This window comes from Xiphias gladius, chromosome 19, assembly GCF_016859285.1.
Source record: "Xiphias gladius isolate SHS-SW01 ecotype Sanya breed wild chromosome 19, ASM1685928v1, whole genome shotgun sequence".
Taxonomy (NCBI): domain Eukaryota; kingdom Metazoa; phylum Chordata; class Actinopteri; order Istiophoriformes; family Xiphiidae; genus Xiphias; species Xiphias gladius.
This window is the reverse complement of record NC_053418.1, coordinates 15,566,629-15,586,700: the sequence shown is the minus strand read 5'-3', so window position 1 is coordinate 15,586,700 and position 20,072 is coordinate 15,566,629. Positions and strand designations below refer to the sequence as shown.

The following is a 20,072-nucleotide window of genomic DNA, read 5'->3' as shown; positions in this document are numbered from 1 at the left end:
TATAGAAACACTGCAGAACTGCATCTCTGGCCACACTGGATCTTTTCCCCTTCTTTATCAGGCTTTCAACAGACATATGAAAAGATACAAAAATAAACTGTAACATGAACATACTGTTCTGCTGATGTTTGACTGAATATCAAATTTAGTTAAGAGACTTATGTTCTTATTATCAGAGGTTTGACTTCAGAAACGCAAATAAAGGGGTTTATGTAAGAGCATTTAACTAAATTCACCAGATAACTCTGGAAAATAGCAGACTGTGCTTGGTTTTGTGACGTGCCCTCCAAAATAAGTTACACTAGTCCCATGATTTCACTTTATGCGGCCACACTGGAAGGCATCAGTGTCTGTAACATCATCGGAGCCCCACAGTGTCCCTCCACAGAGATGAGTGTATCTAATTGTACATGTGGGGCCCTGTACACAATGTCACACTGACTCTCAGACGGGGGCCTCTCTCTGTATTCGAAGTGGCAGCTGTCAAAAAGCTTTTCTCTTTACTGATGTGACTGCATTATTTCCCCAGCCGCACAAGGAATAAACATTCATTGGTAATGGCAGGCCGAATGTGCTGATGTTTCCACAAAGAGAGGCAACCGCTGGGTCAGCAACTCTCCAGCCTTTGGAAATTCAATGAAACCTCACAGCAAGTCAGAGATATGACAGTCTGGTACAAAACCAGTTGCCATGGCTACCAAGGCACACTTAGGTGGTTGGATGTAGTGAGATAGGAAATATAAAGATTTATTGGCATGGGGTATAAAATGTGTCTTTAATTTTATAAACAAAGAGTTACTGGACCCAAAAGGTTAATTTCCTTAATTAAGTCACCAACAATGATTTTTTTAATAACCACTTTTAATCATCAAGTAGGAGCAAGAGGAAATCATCTTGAATTAATTGTGCTGACAAATCATTAAATGCTTCCACATTGGAGGGTGACACACTGTATGTAAGACAAAATGTCCAAATAAGTCACACAACAAATCGATAAAATTGACAAATTAAATCATTAAAATTGTCAAATCACTGCATTCAGCACTTTCTTAATATAATATATTAATTTCAACTACAATATAAATGAAGCAGCTAATTATCTCAGAAACCTTAGGATTATTTTTTTTTACTTCTTGAGCATTATCTTAAAAGGAAGTTACTTGGATACACATCCAGTCACTGTAACATAAAGGATCTATGCACAAAGCTAAAAAATGTTCTTTTCCCACATGCCAACAGCTTTCTTAAGTGCTTTTCCTTCACTCAGATCAATTAAGCCGCCCAGTTGGCGGTGGTTTACTTGTACCTGCAGAATCAGTGGGTAATTATCAGAATATTCTCCTAAAAATAAGTTAAAAGGAAGTAAAGGAAGTAAACAAAGGACCCTACTGTCCTAGTGCTCTTTGTAGGAAAGATGCATGTACATTATTTATCATTAACTATGAAACCTCTATTTACAAAAACCAAATGTGATGTTAATTGGCGTTAGTTTATTAATAATACCACAACAAACATAGCATTTCTACTTTGTTGTTTTTTGTGTATAGTATTAGACTACCATTTGTTTGGAAAGCCTCAACACCAGTTTGATAATAATGTTTATTTGCTAGATTGATGATGGGTGGAGGAATTATTGACCCAATGAAGTTTTAGCTGGTGACACAACTCATGATCCCACCAGATTGACTGCAGCTTTGGTTGGCTGGTTAATAGTTTCATTTTTTATTTCTCCGAACAGATACTTAGATTGTGCCTGCTATCATTTAAATGAATTTGCAATGTCTTCACACTGAAAACTTTGTGCTTAAACACATTGGTTTATACGGTCAAAACCACTTCAGCAACCATGGGTTTGCTTCCTCCATTTCCTTACCATTGTAGGCCACTGTAGATAATTATCCAGTACTTTGAACATGTTTTTAAACATTTGCTATTTTCACATTCTGTGTTTTTTAGTCAAGATTTAAAATTAATCTTATTATTACCTTCCCACTGAAGACGTTGATGGAAAATTTCGTTTTCCATGTAATTTTATTAACTAGAGCTGCAGTTTTTTTTTTCTTTGGTATTGCATAGGTTGTGTTCAAAGGTCCATCTGTGAAATTTCAATGTATTGTTTTGGCTATATGTTCACAGATTCTTGCATTTTGCCATGTAAAAAACAAAACAAAACTGTCTTACCTTACCTATAGTTTTCGTATGAAAGCTTTTAATAGCATGCTTGCACGTCAAAATCTCATCAGTCAGTTTGAAATGAAACGTCCTCAGTGGTTTAGTTTGATCAAGGTCTTTATGTTTGTATACCTCATGATTACAGTGTGTTCTTAAAAACACTGTAAATAAAGTAGTTACTTTCTTTATTTCCTCACCTTTCCCTCTCCAGTGAGCCTGGGAGGCAAATCCAATGTGACCGCCATATTTTCTGTTAAATTCTGCCATGAGGGCTTTGTAGGGGTTTCGGATCATGAGGATGCTGGAGTCAAAGGCTTCGATCTCCTTCCTGCCACTCTCATGTGTCTTAATGCAGATCGTCCTCCCACTCCGCCAGTGGTCCCGCTCCCCTTTAAATCCTGCGAAACAATGATGTCCCACAGTGAATATTCTTAATCCACAGAGGTTTATTCATGAATTAATGCGTTTGTGAATCATGTCAGATAAATATTTAGGGCCTGCCTTTATTGTAAAGAGAGCCATCAAAGTAATAGCTGCCGGTGTAGAAGCCAGTGGCGAGCTCTATGAGGTGGCGAGCCCAGGTGTTGCCGGCTCCAGGGAAACTGGCGAGGGCTACCAGCTGCTTAGCACGACTTGGGAGGAAGTGTCTGTCCATGCAACGGTTATCTGACAAGACACAAAGACCAACGGGCTATATTACTGATTTGTTGTATGTACAGAGTTACAAAAAATTCTGCAATGATAAACGTGGGCCTGATCTTTGCCAGTTTTTCGAAAATGTGGGGTTAAGGATAGTGACTCTGCAAAATACAAATTGCTCAACACAATGAAGATTCAAACAGATAATGAAACTTTCATTTCAGTCATTTTCCTGCTTCTTAACACTATTTTTTCTAATAAAAGGGAATAAGAATCAAGATTTTTTTTTATGTGGAAACATTGGAAATTGGTGGCAAAGACATTTGACATCATTAGAAAAAGAGGAAATGTCAAATATAGAGGTAACGACATGCTATGGTTTTATTTTTTCTTGTGTGTGGGTTAGCTTGACTTATTCCTGTTGCTCAATAATTGCATAATAGTGCCCTCATACTGACATTAAGGTGTTGGTAAAGATGTTTACTCAGTTAAAAAAAAAAAAGATAGATACATTATAGATTTCCAATTTCAAGAATATGCTTTATGTATGAAGATCACTTCCCACTGCAGCTTGTTTTTGTCTTTTTTGTTTCACAGCTTTAAACTTCCCTTTTTGTTTACCGGACTCTGTGGTTCTGCTGAACTCGAGGAAAAACTGCTCACAAAAATACATAAACCAGAAACTGACTAACACTGGCTAATGATATTGAGAAAAATAAAAATCTAATAGCGACATATCAGCTAATATCTGTTTTTTTTTTTTTACTTAACATATACCAAATATTTTTTGGTAAGGATCCCTCAAATTTGGGTATGAAAGAGTTACTGTGATAAAAATACACAGTAATGGTTGAAATTATTGGCACCCATGAATTTTATGTGAAGAATTTAGAATAGCTTCAGAAATAAATGCAAATTGACCAATTTTGTATAATCAGAATATTTTAATAAAATGTTCAAAGTTACTGAATGACAAAAAAAATGCTTTTATATGGTTAAAAATAAAAAAATACAGATATAAAATGTACGCTTCACTTAATTATTGGCACCATTTTGATGAATTTAAATTAGTTCCTCAAACAAAATAAAAAACTAATAAAACTCATCTGTGCTTAGTTTTCAGTGTCCACATGACCTGAATTAACCAATGAATGATGGTTTTACGGCATTAAAAAGGGGCTGACTGTTTCCGGTTTCTTTTTCAAAGTGGCGAAGACAAGAGAGCTGTCTGAGAGCATCAGAAATGTTATTATCAAAAAACATAATAATTCCAAAGGCTACAAGGAAATGATGAAATCAGAGGATTACCAAGGCATTTTAGAGCGAAATGTGTTACCCAGTGCCAGAAAACTAGGTTTCAGGCAAATGTCTTGGATCTTTCAGCAGGACAACGACCCAAGGCAGACATCAGGCAGCACAAAGGACTGATTGAAAAGTAAAAGATGGACTGTTTTAAACTGAACAGCAGTGAGTCTTGACCTAAATCCCATTGAACAGCTTTGGAGAGAGCTGAAATCTGCCGTTGCAAAAAGGTCTCCTGCAAGCTTAAAAGAGCTTGAACACAAAGCAATGGAAGCGTGGCAGAAACTACCAGTAGACAGGTGCAAGAAGCTTCTAGATGGCTACAAGAAACATTTAGAGGTTGCCATTGTTGCCAGAGGTTCTGCAGCCAAATACTAGTGAAGGGTGCCAATAATTGTGTCTGGGGTAGATTTTGTGTTTGTATTATTTCACTATTATTTTTTTCGTTTTTTATTTTGACTTTTTTCAGTAACCTTAGACATTTTATTCAAATATTTAGATTATAAAGAATTGGTCCATTTGCATTTATTTTTGAAGATGTTCTAAATTCTGCCCTTAAAATTCAGGGGCACCAGTAATTTCAGCCTGGACTGAAGCTGAGGAAAAACATTTTTCAGCTTAATAATAAAAACTCAAATCTCAAAGAACAGAACAGTAAATATAAGATGACAGTTTTGAACAGCTATCGCCATTGTAGGGTTTAATTAGTTTAATGAGTTTCTCAGTTGACTATATAACAAAATATATCAATACTTTTGATAATTATAGAACTACATATATGGTGATGGAGGATTTTATACAAAATATATTATGAGAAATAATTAAAGAACATAAAATATGTTAAACTTGAACTAAGAAAAAATCAAGGTGAAATGTAAATCAAAATGTAGCCTATATAACATTATTATATTATTATAATATTTTTATTATTGACATATACCAGTCATGTACACATAGAGAAAAATGGGTTAAAGTCACCTACTTAATAATGTATGACTGTGTTGTTAGTGTGCATGTATATATGTATTTACAACAAAGAGGAAGTGGCTTGAGCTTCCTGACATGCCTCTGGTTCAAATGTGCCTGTGAGTGCGGTGGCCCATGTGAGCTGCCAAACTCTACCTTGAACCTGCGTCTGGTACACCACAAAGTACTCGTGATTCCCGCAGCTCTCGAACTCTTCCCCGTGGCAGCGGTGGAGACACATGTCCTCGTCCTCCAGCTCATGAAGGGAGAAAAGGGATGTCGGGAAGCCGCAGTAACAGCGATCTCCAGCCAGGACGGCCAGCGATTTCTCCTGAAAATTCAGCTGCCATTATTCACTGCAGAAACACTCACATGTACAACAGTACAATGCATGAACACACGTATCCAAAATTCCCTCACCCTCTCTGTGCACATGTCCACACACTTGTCCACAGACATGTTTTGGATGACTGTGCTGAAGGGAAGTGCCAATGTGACATTGTCCGGCCGGTGGAAACACCCCTTGAAAATGGCACTGCCATCTGAAAAAGACAGAACAAACCAAACTGTTATTCACCAAGAGGGAAAAAAAACAAAACAAAACACAATGTACTCTCCAATTTCATAGTTACTGAGCACAGGTTCCATCAGCTTGGCCTCTATCCACTGACCCCTGATGAAGAGATCCCACTGGACTCTCCTCCAGTCTACTGAGGCCCTGACCTGCCAGCAGACTGAACCAATAGCAGCACTCATATATCCCTGCAGTGTGATGATGACCTTTAACCTCGGCTTCTCCCTCTGGTCTGATGGATAGTCCAAAAATCACAACAGCAGAGAAGACCCTCTTTCACTGAAGGTTGTATTGTTTCATACTTTGATTGTTGTTGTTATCTTAGCTGCTTTGTATTTGCTATTACGGCAGGTACATTACAGCGTAATTACAATACTACTGGACAATAATTCGTTCTCAGCCTCCAGGCTTCTTAAAAGCATTAATCAAACAAAACCGACTGGAAAGAGAAAGTGATTTTCCTTCATGGTTGGAAGTGTTTCTCACAGTGCGGCACATCTTTAAGGGGTTGAGAACCTAAAAAAATCTTAACACCTATTTCACATTTATTTCAGGCTGTCAAGATGTCACCTGTGCTGATATACAAATGAGGCTGTCTCGCTGTCAACAGACTGTTATTAATAACAGGGGAAAGAAACCAAACACTTAGAGCTTTTTACTGTGACAGATACCATGATGAAGACAGCTTGCTTGCTCATACATAGCTGAATAAAATATGCAAATGGAGCTGTGTGTCTGCTTTATTCCTTCCTATTTAAGTTCACGCTGTCAATACCAGCACCTCAACAGGACTGTTGTCTGAAAGTATTAACTGTCAACGATGTTTTTGAAACACTCCTTGTAAATTAGCTCTTGCAATGTGTACGTGTCTAATGTTTTATTTATTTTTTGACCTTTTTTTCTGACTAAAAGTTACATTTTCAATGTTGTGTCCATGTTTTTTACTTCCCTGCAGTATATCTTCAATGGATCCACTTTCTGTAACGCTTCTTTGCCCTCACATGCAGCAGAGCTTTTCAAATCAAACTGAAACGCTGTATTTTGTGCGCCACTGACTTGCACATGTGCAGCATCCAAAAATATATCATATATCACTAACGAGTTCTTGAGAAGCAAATAATAAATCGTTGATGCAATCGCACAGCTGAGTGAAATCCGGAGGATTAAACAATCTTCAGGGCTGATAGCAACAGTGAGGCACATGAATAAAAAATGCAGGACAACATCCACGTTGGATTATCATAGCAGTAAACTTAGCAAAACAGTCTCTAAGTGGAAAAAAACCACAAAACAGCCAATTCAACACATTTCCTGCATTTCCTCTTTGATATTCTGAGAAGGGCTCACATGACGGAGATCAGGGTTAGAGGTGAAGACACAAACGTGGAGAGCGGACTCAGCAGTCTGATAGATGGCGAACAAGAAAAAAAGCAGAAATGACAATAATAATAAACAAACAGTACTGAACTGAACTAGGAAAGTAAGACCATTTTAGATTGAAGAGTTGCTTAAATATTCGCCATAGATGTGTAAACTAACTGGATCCTTTCATGTTAACAGATTATTTCTAAGAAGTGGTTGGGAGATGAGAAAAGAGAAGCAGGAAAAGGTGTAACAAGTTACATCACCTCGTGAACGGGAGTTTTTGAAATCTGACAGCAAAAAAAGTACCAAAGGAAACTACGACCTCTTTCAAAAATTTTTAAAAGACAACCTCAACACACAGATCTTTTTCACTTCTGATAATCCGGCCCTCCTTCTTCCTTTCACTTCAGTTTTCCTGCTGGCAGGCAGGGAGTGTTTAGAATGCAGCCCACGGCTGGCTGGGCTACGTAGGTAGCACAGCTCTCCAGGGAAAGAGGTAAACACAACACATCAGCCTGCTCCCAACTGTGGCACTAACCCAAAATAAAACAAATATTTTCCCTCAAAAAAGCCAGGCTAGTTACATTGTTACATCTGAGTCAAAATTGTATCTATGTGTCTCAGTGTTAGTATACTGTTAGTTACCCAGTATTCTCAGGTCTTTCTCAGTACATGGACATAAATTCAAATTTTCCCATTTTTACAATATAACTTACAATTTTTATGAACAAATTTTGTTGAAGTTCGAACAAATTGTTAAAATATTAAAAATGCCCGTCGCATCTCTTCCGTTCACTTGATAGCACTGAGATCTTGTGAGGCTGTTGCTGAGTGTCAGACTCACAGCGGCGCGCTGACTCCTGGCTCAGCTCCAGCCTATAGATGGAGAGTCTGTTGGCTCCTCCACACAGGTTGCTCTTCTCTCCTTTACACTCCATGCTGCATTCGCTCTCTGAAGCGTTGGGCGCCTGGATCTTGTGACCACAGTAGCACTCGGCTCCAAACTCCAGGCCTGCGTACATGTATCCTCTGGAGGAGAGAGAAAGAAAAAAACATTAGCATCAATACTGAAGGAAGACAGGGAGGATCAAGTGATTTTTCCTAGCCTTCATTATGTGTCTTAATCCCTCAAAAGCCAATACAGCTTACCATTCTGAACAACTGGATAAGATGTAATCAATAAAAATAAACAAATGATGCACAGAGGATGCTGAGGCAAAGATGAAAACAAAAGCAAACATTACTCTAAAATAACATCTCTCTCTTTGGTGATTGAAGATGAGAGAAGTTACACATGCTGCAAGGCTCTAAGGCAAAGCCAGTTATAAATGAGTTTGGTACTGAATCCATCACACAAGGCCTCTTCTCTCCTTTCTATTGCTTCATGGAGGACTTTACTCCCAAGATGCCTTTCGGATGCAATTAGAAATCTAACACACCCCTCGCACAGGACAAATCCCCCGGGCTGTCAATCAAACCCAAACCTCTGTGTGCTGCTATGTGCTGTTGCCCTTCATTTGTTTGTCTGTTTTCATTAACCCGCTGCTCTGGCAGAGGAGACTGGCAGGCTCTAAGAGGCAAGAAGCAAGAGGAGGAAGGGGATGAAAACAAGCATCTCTCCCTGCTCCTATTCCTCGCTCTGCAAATCAGTGATGGGTGTAATTCAATGCATTCGATAGAGCTGTCTCTGGTAGTCCTCGGGGAGAAAAAAGAGGTGAGAGGAAGATGACGAGGTCGCAGAGAAAGGGAGTCAGGATATGAGGAAACAGGAGACAAATGGAGGAGAGGAGCAGAGAGATAACGCTTTGAAAACTGGCACATACATAACTGTTTTTTATGTTTTTCAACCCCATACAAATACCAGGAACTGACGAACAATTCAGTTACAAAAGTGATATGAGAGTGTACTATAAGACCAAATGTATGCAGACACTTGAACATTAAACCCTTATGTGACTGTTGAGCATGTCATCTCAAAACCACACATACATAGTAGGCTGATACAACATCCTCTGCTCTTCTGGGAAAGCTTTCCACAAGATTGTTGGAACCTGGCTGCAGGCATTTGGTCCCATCTAGGCACAGGACCACGAGTGATGTCGGGTGATAAGACTTGGCTCGCAGTTGGTGCTCCAAAAGCGAACCCAAAACACCCAAAATGTGTTAGAATCCAGGCTTACCATGCGTCAACTGGTTTATCCGAAATTTAATTGAAAATTTGTTTGTGACTATGCAGCGCTAAACCTAAAAATCGGCTGACATGATACGGGCCTTAAAGTGGGTCCTGTTTTATAATGTAATCTCAAGGCCCTGTCTTGAAGAGATAGTTGGAGAGTGTAAAAATCTAGCTGTAAAACCTTCATTATTTTGGATTTGTGCGTTGCATATTTCCAAATTAATGTGTTTAATTAAATTACAACACAGAAAATCTGCGACCACGTAGTATTTGAGCGTAGAAAAACCATTCACAGTACACAGAGATTAGGAGGAATCTGTGGTTAATAGGGGCCCAGCAGTTTGTCTCTGCCCTGGGGCCCCGTATCAGGTTAATCTGTCCATGGTTGGCTGGGGTTCAGGCAGGGCCTCTGCAGGCCAGTCAGGTTCCTCCCCAACAAGCACAAAAAACTATCTTTTTATGGACCATGGGGGCATTGTCGTGTTGAATCACGAATAGGGCTTTCGCCAAACTGTTGACATAAAGCTGGTAGCACTCTTTTGTCTAAAATGTCATTTTACCCTGTGGCATTAAGATTTGCTGTCATTGGAAATAAGGGGCCTAGCCTAGACTTTGCAAAACAGCCGCAGACCAAAAGTAGACTAAAATACGTGAACGGGGGTGCCAGCATACTTTTGGCCATATAATGTGTTTTAGTTGGACAGAAATCTTATTCTTCAGTGAAGTGTTTTAAACTAGGATAATACAATGTAATTGAAGTAAACTTTTGTCAAATGCTGTTTCCTAGTTCAGAAATGAACTCTGAAACTCAAAGGATTTGAGATGAGATTATTTGCACAACTTCAAGTGTTGTTTTTTATATAGTCTTTTTTTTTATTATCATAATTTTGCACATCAAGATAATGGCTGATGTTAATAACTGTGACAACGCTACTGATAATTAACTGGTGATTAGATCTATAGTATCATTCTGGCTCTATAAAACATCACAAATGAGGAAGTACCTCCCAACAACCATCAAGTTTTTTATTTCCATATCAGCTCTTCTGCAGTTCTACTTCACTTTCAGTCGTAATTTATATCTAAGCCTGTCAGTGAGCGTAAAAAAGAAGAAAGAAAAAGGGATATCTAATGGAGGAGTGTTTTTGTTGTCTGCTGCCATCATACCTTTCTGCACAGTTGTCCTGGCAACGGAATACAGACATTTTTTTGTAGTCAAAAAAGGAAACTCCTCTCAGCGCTCTTTTCTGTGTGTCATCAACATAGCAGCCAATGTACTTTGCTGAAAAAAAGAAAAAATATGTTAGTCATGTACACAACACAAAAAAAAATAAAATAGGATAAAATACATATAAAATACATAAAATACATAGATATATATAGTATATGGATAGGTGTCTAGCATAATAATGCACATAACTCATTATACAAGAGTCAAAATAATTTTTGAAAAAGTTGTCTGATCATAAAAGTCTCTAAAGTGAATATTATCTGCAACGGTATCTTCTTCACAAGGACACACAGTGTAGTAACAGAGCACATGAGGAGTCCTAACTGGGGCAGAATCTTTATTTATTTATAAAGACACACATCTCCTTCTAGTGGCCTGTAACTGTAGTAGCAGTCATCTCTGCATTTGTCAGTTTGTGTGTGGGGGTTGGGCATCAGGGAGCCTCTGCAGAGGGATATAGCAACCCTTCAATGGCTTCTTGCCTCTCATTAAAACATTATTCCTCTGTTTAACCAAGCTGACCAGGCTCTACTGTACCTTTAACAAACAAACCTCCCGCCATCTGTGCTGTGCCATTACCCCTCTGAGCCTCTGTTAATAGCTAAATCGGGGAGGCATAGAGTCCTAGTCCCCTGCATTACTTTAATTGTTACGGTCTAAAGGTCTGCATTTGAACTGCGTGTGGTGGGCTGCAGGCCTCAGCTATAATCTTCATCCAAACTATTGTTGAGCTGGAAAATAATCTGCTTTATGATGAAGGGAAATGCTGGTTTAAATGACGCTGCAGCTCAATTTCCGGCAGTATATATTTGCTTAGCAAGACATGAGGGTAAAGGATGAAACGGCAGACACAACTGATGTGTCCATACAATTATTAGCTTGTCCAGTTTTATTTTCTTAACATTCAACCTTCCAAAATGACCTCATTGTACCTGGTGGATCATAGAAACTAATGTCAACAGTGTTTCAGCAATATTCTTTCTCCTGTCCACCCGTTTTCCCTTCAGTACAGTATGCTTCTGTGCTCCAGCACCACACAGTACAAATCTGTTTATGTGTTGCTGTTTGCATCTTATGCTTCAATATTCCCTCCGAGTGAAATTTGAGCCAGAGAGAATGGGTGCATTTGTGGTGAGAGGAGGGCGGAAAAAAAGTCTCTCAACCGGTGCTGAAGATGAGTGGTGATAGATGCATGAGAGCTAGCGAATGCTTTGAAGCTGGTAATTACTCATTATCACGTTTAGCTGCAGTCCTGTGAGGTTAGCATTTCAGAGAAGGGAAGGGTGGTAGGGGAGGAGGAGGACTGAGCCAGACTGAGAGACCGTCGTTTGATAAGATAACCCAAAGCTCAAATGCACATTGTAAACATGTTTGTCTTCCTGGCCGTGAATAGAAAAAAAAAAAAAAACAGCTCATCTCTGTAGTAGTTAGAAAAACATTGTTCTTTAAAATTTTACACCCTAATGTGCAGCAGGGTACCATACTGTACTGGGACTCCGAGTTTTGTGATAGAATCACTTATTTTCTTTCTCTGTAGGTTCAATTCTCTTCAAACTCAGAGGCTGGAGTCTGTTTCAGAGAAGAGTGAGTTAAAATCAGGCAACCAGCCCCCACATTTCGTCATCGCACAGACGGAGCAGCAGTTACTCGCACTTGGAGCATGTTTCATATTTAGTACAGGCAGTTTAGATTCCCCACCTGCCTGTACTGCACTCTGGAGGGAAACCGGCGACCCACATAATCACAGTGGAGCTATAGTAAAATCATTCAGTGTCTATTTTAAGATGTGATGGATGAATAAACAGAAACTCCCAAACCAGTCGAGGACTATCCGGACCAGATGTTACTGTCGAATGTTTCTTACCGGTGGAATAATAACTAAAAACATTTGCTCAAGCACTGTACTACAGTTTTGAGGTATTTGTCCCTTATTTGAATATTTCCATTTTATGCTACTTTATACTTCTACTACACCGCATGCCAGGGAACAAATACTCCAGGGGACTCCACTACATTTATATGACAGCCATACTTACCAGTTACTTTAAAGATACAAATTTTTCATACAAAACATATGCTTAAGTTTTGCGATATGATGGATTGTTAAACTTCCCAACAGCACATGAAGTAGTTAATTTAGCTCCACATCCACCAGCTACAGCAAGTAAATGCTGCTAAATTGCAGAATCATGAGTGATAATATTAAGTGAGTAATGATGAATGCTGATTTATACGATACATATAAAGTAGTTAAAAACTAGATCCACCTCAACCACCTGAATTATTATTATTATGATGATTAAATGTGAATCCATCAATTTAATCTGTATCTTATTTAAAGCTCTGTAAGGAGCCATTTTGCACCACTGCTAAAGAGAGGGACAGTGGAACTGCTGTGGCAAAATGACTTTGGTTGAACATGGGGTGTCTTCTGAAACACATGTGGGAAACATCCACTGTTGACTTTGTTTTTAATAATTTATACTTTATCCAATAGTGCAGAAAGTGTTTGACAGGGAAAGAAAAGCAGAGAGGCAGAAGAGAGAAGTGAGTCAGGAGACAATTACATCTTCAAATCTTCTTATTTGATCATTATTCATTTGTAAAGGAAAAAGTAGAAACACCGGCTATAGACAGACACTTGTTGTCGTCCTCCCGCTGGTGCTTTCAAAACATTTTGTGATTTGAAAAAGACATCACATGCTAGTGAGGGAGTTTATATGTAAACCTTTTCTGACGGGATTATGTAGTTAAATAGTTTTTGAAAAGACAGATAAAACCGTAAATCCTGCAGTCATGAAGTCTGCAGCTCCAGCCTGGCTGAGCATGTGCCAGGTGGCGCAAAGCGAAGCTACAGCTGAAGCATGAAGGGTGAGATCCTTGAAGGATTCACTCTGAGAAAAGGCAGAGGACTTAATCATAATCATCATCTTACTCTACTCTCGAGGGAGTTCCTGCGTGACCAATTACAAGCAGAAGTTCTCGGTCATTAAAATGGTGCAGTTTGTAATCAGAGACTACTTTGGATCACTTTCATATTAAAATGGCGTGTCAGAGGAACAAAAGCTGCTTGTATGTTTGCCAGAGGATGTGCATGATAAATCAGCCTGGCCTAAAAGGTTTTAAATTCTTATAATTTGTTGAATATTCTAATTGGCACCTATGACGAAAACATTGGGATATTATTATTATTAGCCTATAACAACTGTTATAATAATAATTTACCCAGGAACTCAGTATTACACACTGAGTTCTCGTTAATGTTACAACACTACAATTATTTTTGCAATTGTTGGCATTCTTGTCATTATTCTCTCAGTTTCAACTGAGAGAATAATGTATACCATTGCTGATCTGTGCAAATCTGCAATTTTATTTATTATTACTTGATTTTTTTAAATAGATTTCATGTGTGGGAGAAGCCCACGGCAAATTTAAACCACTGTGGGCATAAAACAAATCTTATCTTTTCTAGTTTCCTAACTCATTTTGAATTTTGAGATGTGTGAGAAGATCTGACAAGGCTCAGATGTTGAATTTGGAAATCTGCAAGACTGAAAACAATACCACTGGAACAGTATAATAGAGCACGTAGTCTCGGTTTAACCCACCTCTTCCATCGTCCACGTCTTTGGCATTGCGTCCTTTAAGTGCACGGTTCCAGTTGCTGGTGTAGTCTCCCCCACGGCCCTCTGTCTCTGGGCCCTCCTGTGCGGTCTTTTTCATCCACGGAGGGCCATACCTCCGGCCAGACCTGCGTGTCTCCTTGAACACTCTACTCATGATGCCATGCCCCCGAGTGTCTGACGATGACGTCCGGCTGCCCGTCTCTGCAGCTGCCACAGAGTCTCGGCCCCCTCGGCCTCCAGGGCCACTGTCGCCGACAAAGCCAGAGTGCAGGAAGACAAGGCTCCCGGCGGTCAGGTAGAGGAGGATGAGGGAAAAGAAACGGACAGGTTTCCTGCGGAAATAGCGCTGTATCTTTAGCAGAGCCTTGGCCATGCTGGCTCCCCCTGCCACTCAGACACACTCTCCCAGTAATGAAAAGTCATAAAGCAGAAGAGTCAAAACCAACTCCCCTTGCTCCCACCAAACAGCCCCACTGGGCAGCAACTAAAATGAAGAAAAAGTTAAGTGTCTTAATCCTGTATGAAGGTCATCCGAACAATAGCATTTTTTTTCTCTAGTATGCCTCTTCAGTCTCATGAAAGATGCTTTAAACCTGTGTACTGTGCAGCTCTGCAGATCATGGCCACGTGAGAGTCTCTCTGCATTCCCACTGACAGTCCAGACGTGAGCGCTGGCTCCACGGCCACGGCATGAAAGCCGAGTGGCTCAGAGTGAAAGATGATCGCACAACATTGCTTTCACTCCACTTATCAGCCCACAGAGATGCCGCACCGGCACCGCTGTGGCACTTTCTCCCACGCTGTGCAGAAGGGAGAGGGTTTTATTTATCAGCTGAGCTGCGATCCTTTCACCTTTGTGCGGCCAGCTATTCACTGAGACGATCCGAGAGAGAGAGGGCGTGACTCACCATCTGCAGTAGAGACATGCACAAAGAAAGGAAGAATAAATGCACACCTGAGTAAGCTTTATCACATGTGGGAAAGAAGAAATTAAGTCATCTCCTGCAAGGAAATACATCTCAGAAACTCACCATTTAAACAATATGACTGTTTTCTATTATAGTATTGTTGTTACACGGAACTTTCTTGTGAAGCACAAGCGAAACCGTCCTCATTTTTTTGTCTTCTTTCAAACTCACATTATTGGGAATACAGATGGATAAGCAAAGAAAAATAAGCAATGAAGTATCTGGAAAACTTATTTCTGTTGTCATGCACTAAACAGTCAGAAATGCTTAACTTCACAAAGCTCAGAGTTCCACATTATATGTAATAAATTAGGTTAAGCTGAGAGGGCGAAAACAGAAACAAAATTTTTCCTTGCAGCATTTTCACTGATGTTTGTGGGAATTAATGTGTGTGAGAGTTGAAGGAAATTAAAAACATTATTCAAGATGATCTAAGGTGATGATAAGCTGCCCATTACATTTTGAGAATATGCTGTAATGGAATGTCTTTTTCTCATCATAATTCAGTTTAATATTTTATTCAGATTACTGCCTTTTTTTGGGATGATTAAATCCTGACTTCCCAAATTGTCAGCAGCCTCTCTCAAAAAAGTCTCTGTTCGGGGACAAGCCCAGGAGGCTACAATTGGAAGGTAACACAACATTCCTCAGGGTCAGGGAGCTTTCAAGAACATTCAAGGGGACACTCGCCCTTGTGGCTTTCTGTCTGCCCCGGGACAGAACCGGGACAGAGTACTTGTCATCTGAAACCTGAATGGCACCGCAGACCCCCCATGGCTTTCCGCCCCTCTACTTTTCCCTCCGGTAGTCTGGGAAGAGTCTGGGACTCTCAAGGAGAAATGGATCACATTCCACAGCATGTGGGCACAAAGACAATCCTCATCCTGTCTGATGTCTCAAAATTTAGTCTCTGTATCCTGTTCAGTGTATTTTAAATATCTGCAGGAGGGTTTTCATTACTGGCGTCTTTGTCTGCAGTTTAGTTATTCAGTGTTTTGTTTATTTTACAATCAAATGTCTTTTTCCAAGTCAAATTAAGTTCCAAAATGACAAAGACTAAATGTTCTGAGGTATAAATGACAGGTGTTGCTGCTGATAAATCAAAGTTAATAAGAAAAAAAAGTAAATCAGATTAGTGAGGTTCACACTCTGAACATAAAATAGTCTCATTTATCCAGGCAACACAGTTTCAAAATATGGAGGAAAACACTGTCCTAGAAATAAATCTGTTACAGTCTCTAATTGCTGGAATAGTGTTAAACCTTATGAATTACCTACCAGAGCCAACAGCCGGTTAGCTTAGTACAAAGACTGGAAACAGGGAAACAGCGAGTCTGGCTCTGTCCAGTTCAAAAATACCTCGGTTATCCTGGTTGCTTAATCCCTACAAAAGCAGAAATGTAAAAATGAATGGACATAAGATTGGTATCGATCTTCTCATCAAACTCTCAGCAAGAAAGCAAATAAGTGTATTTTGTAAAATTTTCCTTTAAACATTTGTATCTGAAATGTGAATGAATCTCTGCTCTTTTCATTCTCATGAAATGCCTCTAATCCACGGGGATTCATAGAAATGCAGTTACGCAGTATAATAATTCCCTATATTTGCTTCTGCAGCACAACAGCTGTATAAACAATATTGAAATGTGACTCCTACACTCTATCTGTAACCATGACAATTTTTCAGCCTTGTGTATTTTGCTCCCTGTCGATTCATATTTCAGTACAAATGAAATACAGTAACTCTCGAACAAGCTAGTCTTTGTTTCAAAATGAATAATTTGTTTTCTTTAGAGAAATATCATATCTAGGTTAGGTTCCCTACAGAGTTACAAGGTCTAAATAGAAAAATAAAACTGAACAGTTCAACATGCCTCTTACTCCTAATACACTGGAAGGAAACAATATCCTGTAAATGTGTAGTGGTCCCCACTATGATTTAGATCCTTGAAGGTCATGAGCAAAGACGCACAGGAGAGCATTGTTTTAGTCTATGTGTGCACAGGTCATATGATGGTAGCCGTGCGGTTCTCCTGTTCTGAAAATGCAGTATATAGGTTTATGAGGGTTAACAGATGGAGACATAAGGTTACAGGACATGTGACACCTACCATTCTGCCTCTCACAAATGCAACAGGGTTAATTACTGGTGTTAATAATTCATATCCCCCCCAGTTACGGAGAAGAAATCGAACTATACTCATGGCTAATTTGCAGGTTCAAATGACAGTAACAAGAGCATGGACGGACTCTTGTCGCAACTGCACGGATCCCTTATGTTGTATGGGTTAAAAAGGAACGACTTTCTTTTTAACACTCTGCACTCATGGTACGTACCCATACGTCGGCTGTGCTGTTAGTTACTGGTTCACATACTGTAAGTTTGTTCTCCAAGGGGCCAACACGGGTGAGTTTCATTAAAGGCAGTGGATAAAAATCCGGAAGGACTCTTGTAAACAGACGGTTGGAGGAAGAGGAGGAAATGCAACGGACAAGAGACCATGGCAGTTACTCAGGTGGAGTGGACATGCACACAACTGACTGACCATTAATTCACAGTCATACTAAATGAGCCAGCAAATATCTTATCAGAGTGGATTTAAGGGAGGAAACGTCAGAGTTAATCTTTGGTGAGCAGGCGGACAGCCAGCTCTGCTTGTGCTGCAGGCAAATAGCTCCACAAGTCAATCCATAAATATTCTTCATATCTGTCATGGGACTCATTGACCAGGGACGGGGTTGAGCACGAATGAGCTGTGGTCAACTCTGTGACACCTCTTCTGGCGTGAGGTTTCAGAGAGGGAAACAACAGTTAAGTGTGGCCATTTAACCGTATGATTATGTATCATTGGTTCAATTTTGAAGGAAAGCCACTGCCAAGAAACAGACAAAACTGACAACGTGGTATGAGATAAAAAAGGAAACTTTATGCAAGATAGAAAAATATAATAGATACATGTTTCTGATATTCATTTTAATCTCCTAAAAAATGTCAACAAGATCTAGAATCTAGAGGGTGGATGTAGAGGTGCTGGATATTTTGGCATGATAGAAGCAGATAAAATGTTCACTTTTGTTACTTGTTTCTGCAGATGTGATCAATTTCCATTCCCCTGTCTTTCTATTGCCAAAAAACTTTCTTTTCACTAGAACGTGGGTGAGGTATTTTAATGGCTAGACCTCCGGATCCCCAGCGCAAATCAGACCAGCTGAAATAAATTAGTTGTGATATCCTCCCATGGTTTTGACTGCTGTGTTTTCACAGTGGTATAAATTAGAAAAATACAGGAAAACAACTGTATCGTGAAATGTCAGCGAGGTTATGTTTGGTCCACAGTAAAAGCAGCACTGATAGTCATTAACAGTGGGCTTCTGGAGGGAAGAAACAAACATTATTGTGATAGAAACAGTCAGCAACAGTGGCAGGAAGGAGAGGTTATCTGGTACACCAGTGCTGTTTGTGGGAAAGGAAACCACTTGAATCATCTCTCTTTGTCCTTGTTTCTACCTCCCTGTTTGTGTTATGTGTACACACCGTCAACCTTTAGTCCCGTCCTGTAAAAGTACCGTACTGCAACATGTAGGATGCCTGTGGTTGTTCAGCAGCAAAAGGGTTAACAGCATTAGCTGCAGCAGCCTTGACCCTCCCCTCACCCTGGGGCCTGTCTTTCCGCTCTCCTGGTGTGTTTTGCCTGCCAGTGCGCATTAGCCATGTTTGTCAAATCAAATCAAACTAAAGATCACATTCCTCCCCAGGTGATAACTCTGCCCATGCTTGCATTCAAGTTTACACAGATTGTTACATGGCCTTGTTGTCTGATGCCTCATTACAGGTCCATCAGAAATTGCAAGACCACCAGAAGGCAGCCAGGCTGTTTTCTAGGCATCTCTGAATGAGGATTTAATGCATAAAATATCTTTAATATGTAAACATAAAAACAATAAAAATTCATTGTACCAACAGATTAAGCAGTGTAGCAGGTTTAACATAAGAAAAAAGGTTTAGAAGACATTTGCAGTCTAGAAAAAGACAGCAGTTCACATGTAACACTGAGAAAGCTCAAATAAACCAGTTAGATGCCAAACTTTTGCTGCTCAGCAGAACAGATTCAAGTGGCTCGCTCAGTGCAGACGCCAACTCTTAGGAGTGCATGACCCCTGAAAACAGGAGTGCGAACATGACTGCCTCCAATAACATCATCAACACACTGCCAAAGCAGTTTTCTTTGCTTCACGTTTGGCAAAAGTTACCACAGTATGCTCCACAGTTCTGGGTTCCCGTTTTCATGTCAGCCATTTTAATTAAATCTGTGTTTGATCTCTGTGTGTGCCAGCATTAGTGATTGGCTCATTGCCCAATAAACTTAATTACTGGTGGCCACTCAAATGGAAGCTCATCAGCAAAGACTTTTGCAAGAATGTCTGAACAGTGACAGATTACATAAAGCTAGGGAAGCAGTTTTAAAACTCCTGATGAGCTTTTTGCTGCAAATTGCTCCTTATTATACTTTCTCCCAACCCAACAAACCATTTATTACAGACAACATCCATCTCTGCCTCAGGGTTGACACTTAAAAGTGCCAATTCACATACCCTGTGATTAAGTTTCTAAAAACTGTTTTCCATTATACGCATTATTGCTTACTGTATTTGTTACTAGATCTTTCTGTCTGTAATATGTCAGGGAGTCTTGAAAATGTGCAACATGTGATAAAAGTAAACAAATATATGCTGTAATGACTGTGGACAAGCTGGAGCTTGGTGGCAAATAATATATCCAGTGCCCTCACTCTTCTTTCATTAACCTCTCATTAATGGCCTGCTGGGAGGTCGATGATACAATGAAAATGTTTAACTTTTCATTTTTGATTTATTGTAGATTACCTGTGTGGTTTCATTTTATGAGATCCCTCAAGTTTGGCCACAAAGCTGTTGATCAAAATTTTGTATAATTTAAATATACATAATACAACTAAACAGTAGCTTTTATCCACATTGGCAAACACAGTTACACTGTGAAGTTCTATTTTAACTGCCTAACTACAAATCC

At 39.6% G+C, this 20,072-nt stretch overlaps 1 protein-coding gene across 3 annotated transcripts in view; it reads right to left on the bottom strand.

The window, feature by feature from the left end:
• The window catches only part of wscd2 (WSC domain containing 2), a 36,982-nt gene that overhangs the window by 3,258 nt on the left and 13,652 nt on the right, over positions 1 to 20,072 (bottom strand). For 2 of the 3 annotated variants that reach the window (XM_040156181.1, XM_040156184.1), the window contains exons 2-8: positions 14,037 to 14,965; positions 10,362 to 10,476; positions 7,863 to 8,047; positions 5,500 to 5,621; positions 5,236 to 5,410; positions 2,674 to 2,838; positions 2,370 to 2,570 (exon numbers count right to left, since the gene is read on the bottom strand). In XM_040156181.1, the coding sequence (XP_040012115.1) occupies positions 2,370 to 2,570; positions 2,674 to 2,838; positions 5,236 to 5,410; positions 5,500 to 5,621; positions 7,863 to 8,047; positions 10,362 to 10,476; positions 14,037 to 14,427 (1,354 nt within the window). In that variant the 5' untranslated portion in view covers positions 14,428 to 14,965. Of the gene's footprint in view, positions 1 to 2,369; positions 2,571 to 2,673; positions 2,839 to 5,235; positions 5,411 to 5,499; positions 5,622 to 7,862; positions 8,048 to 10,361; positions 10,477 to 14,036; positions 14,966 to 16,300; positions 16,407 to 20,072 lie in introns of all 3 variants that reach the window. The other variant, XM_040156183.1, reaches the window with a different exon arrangement.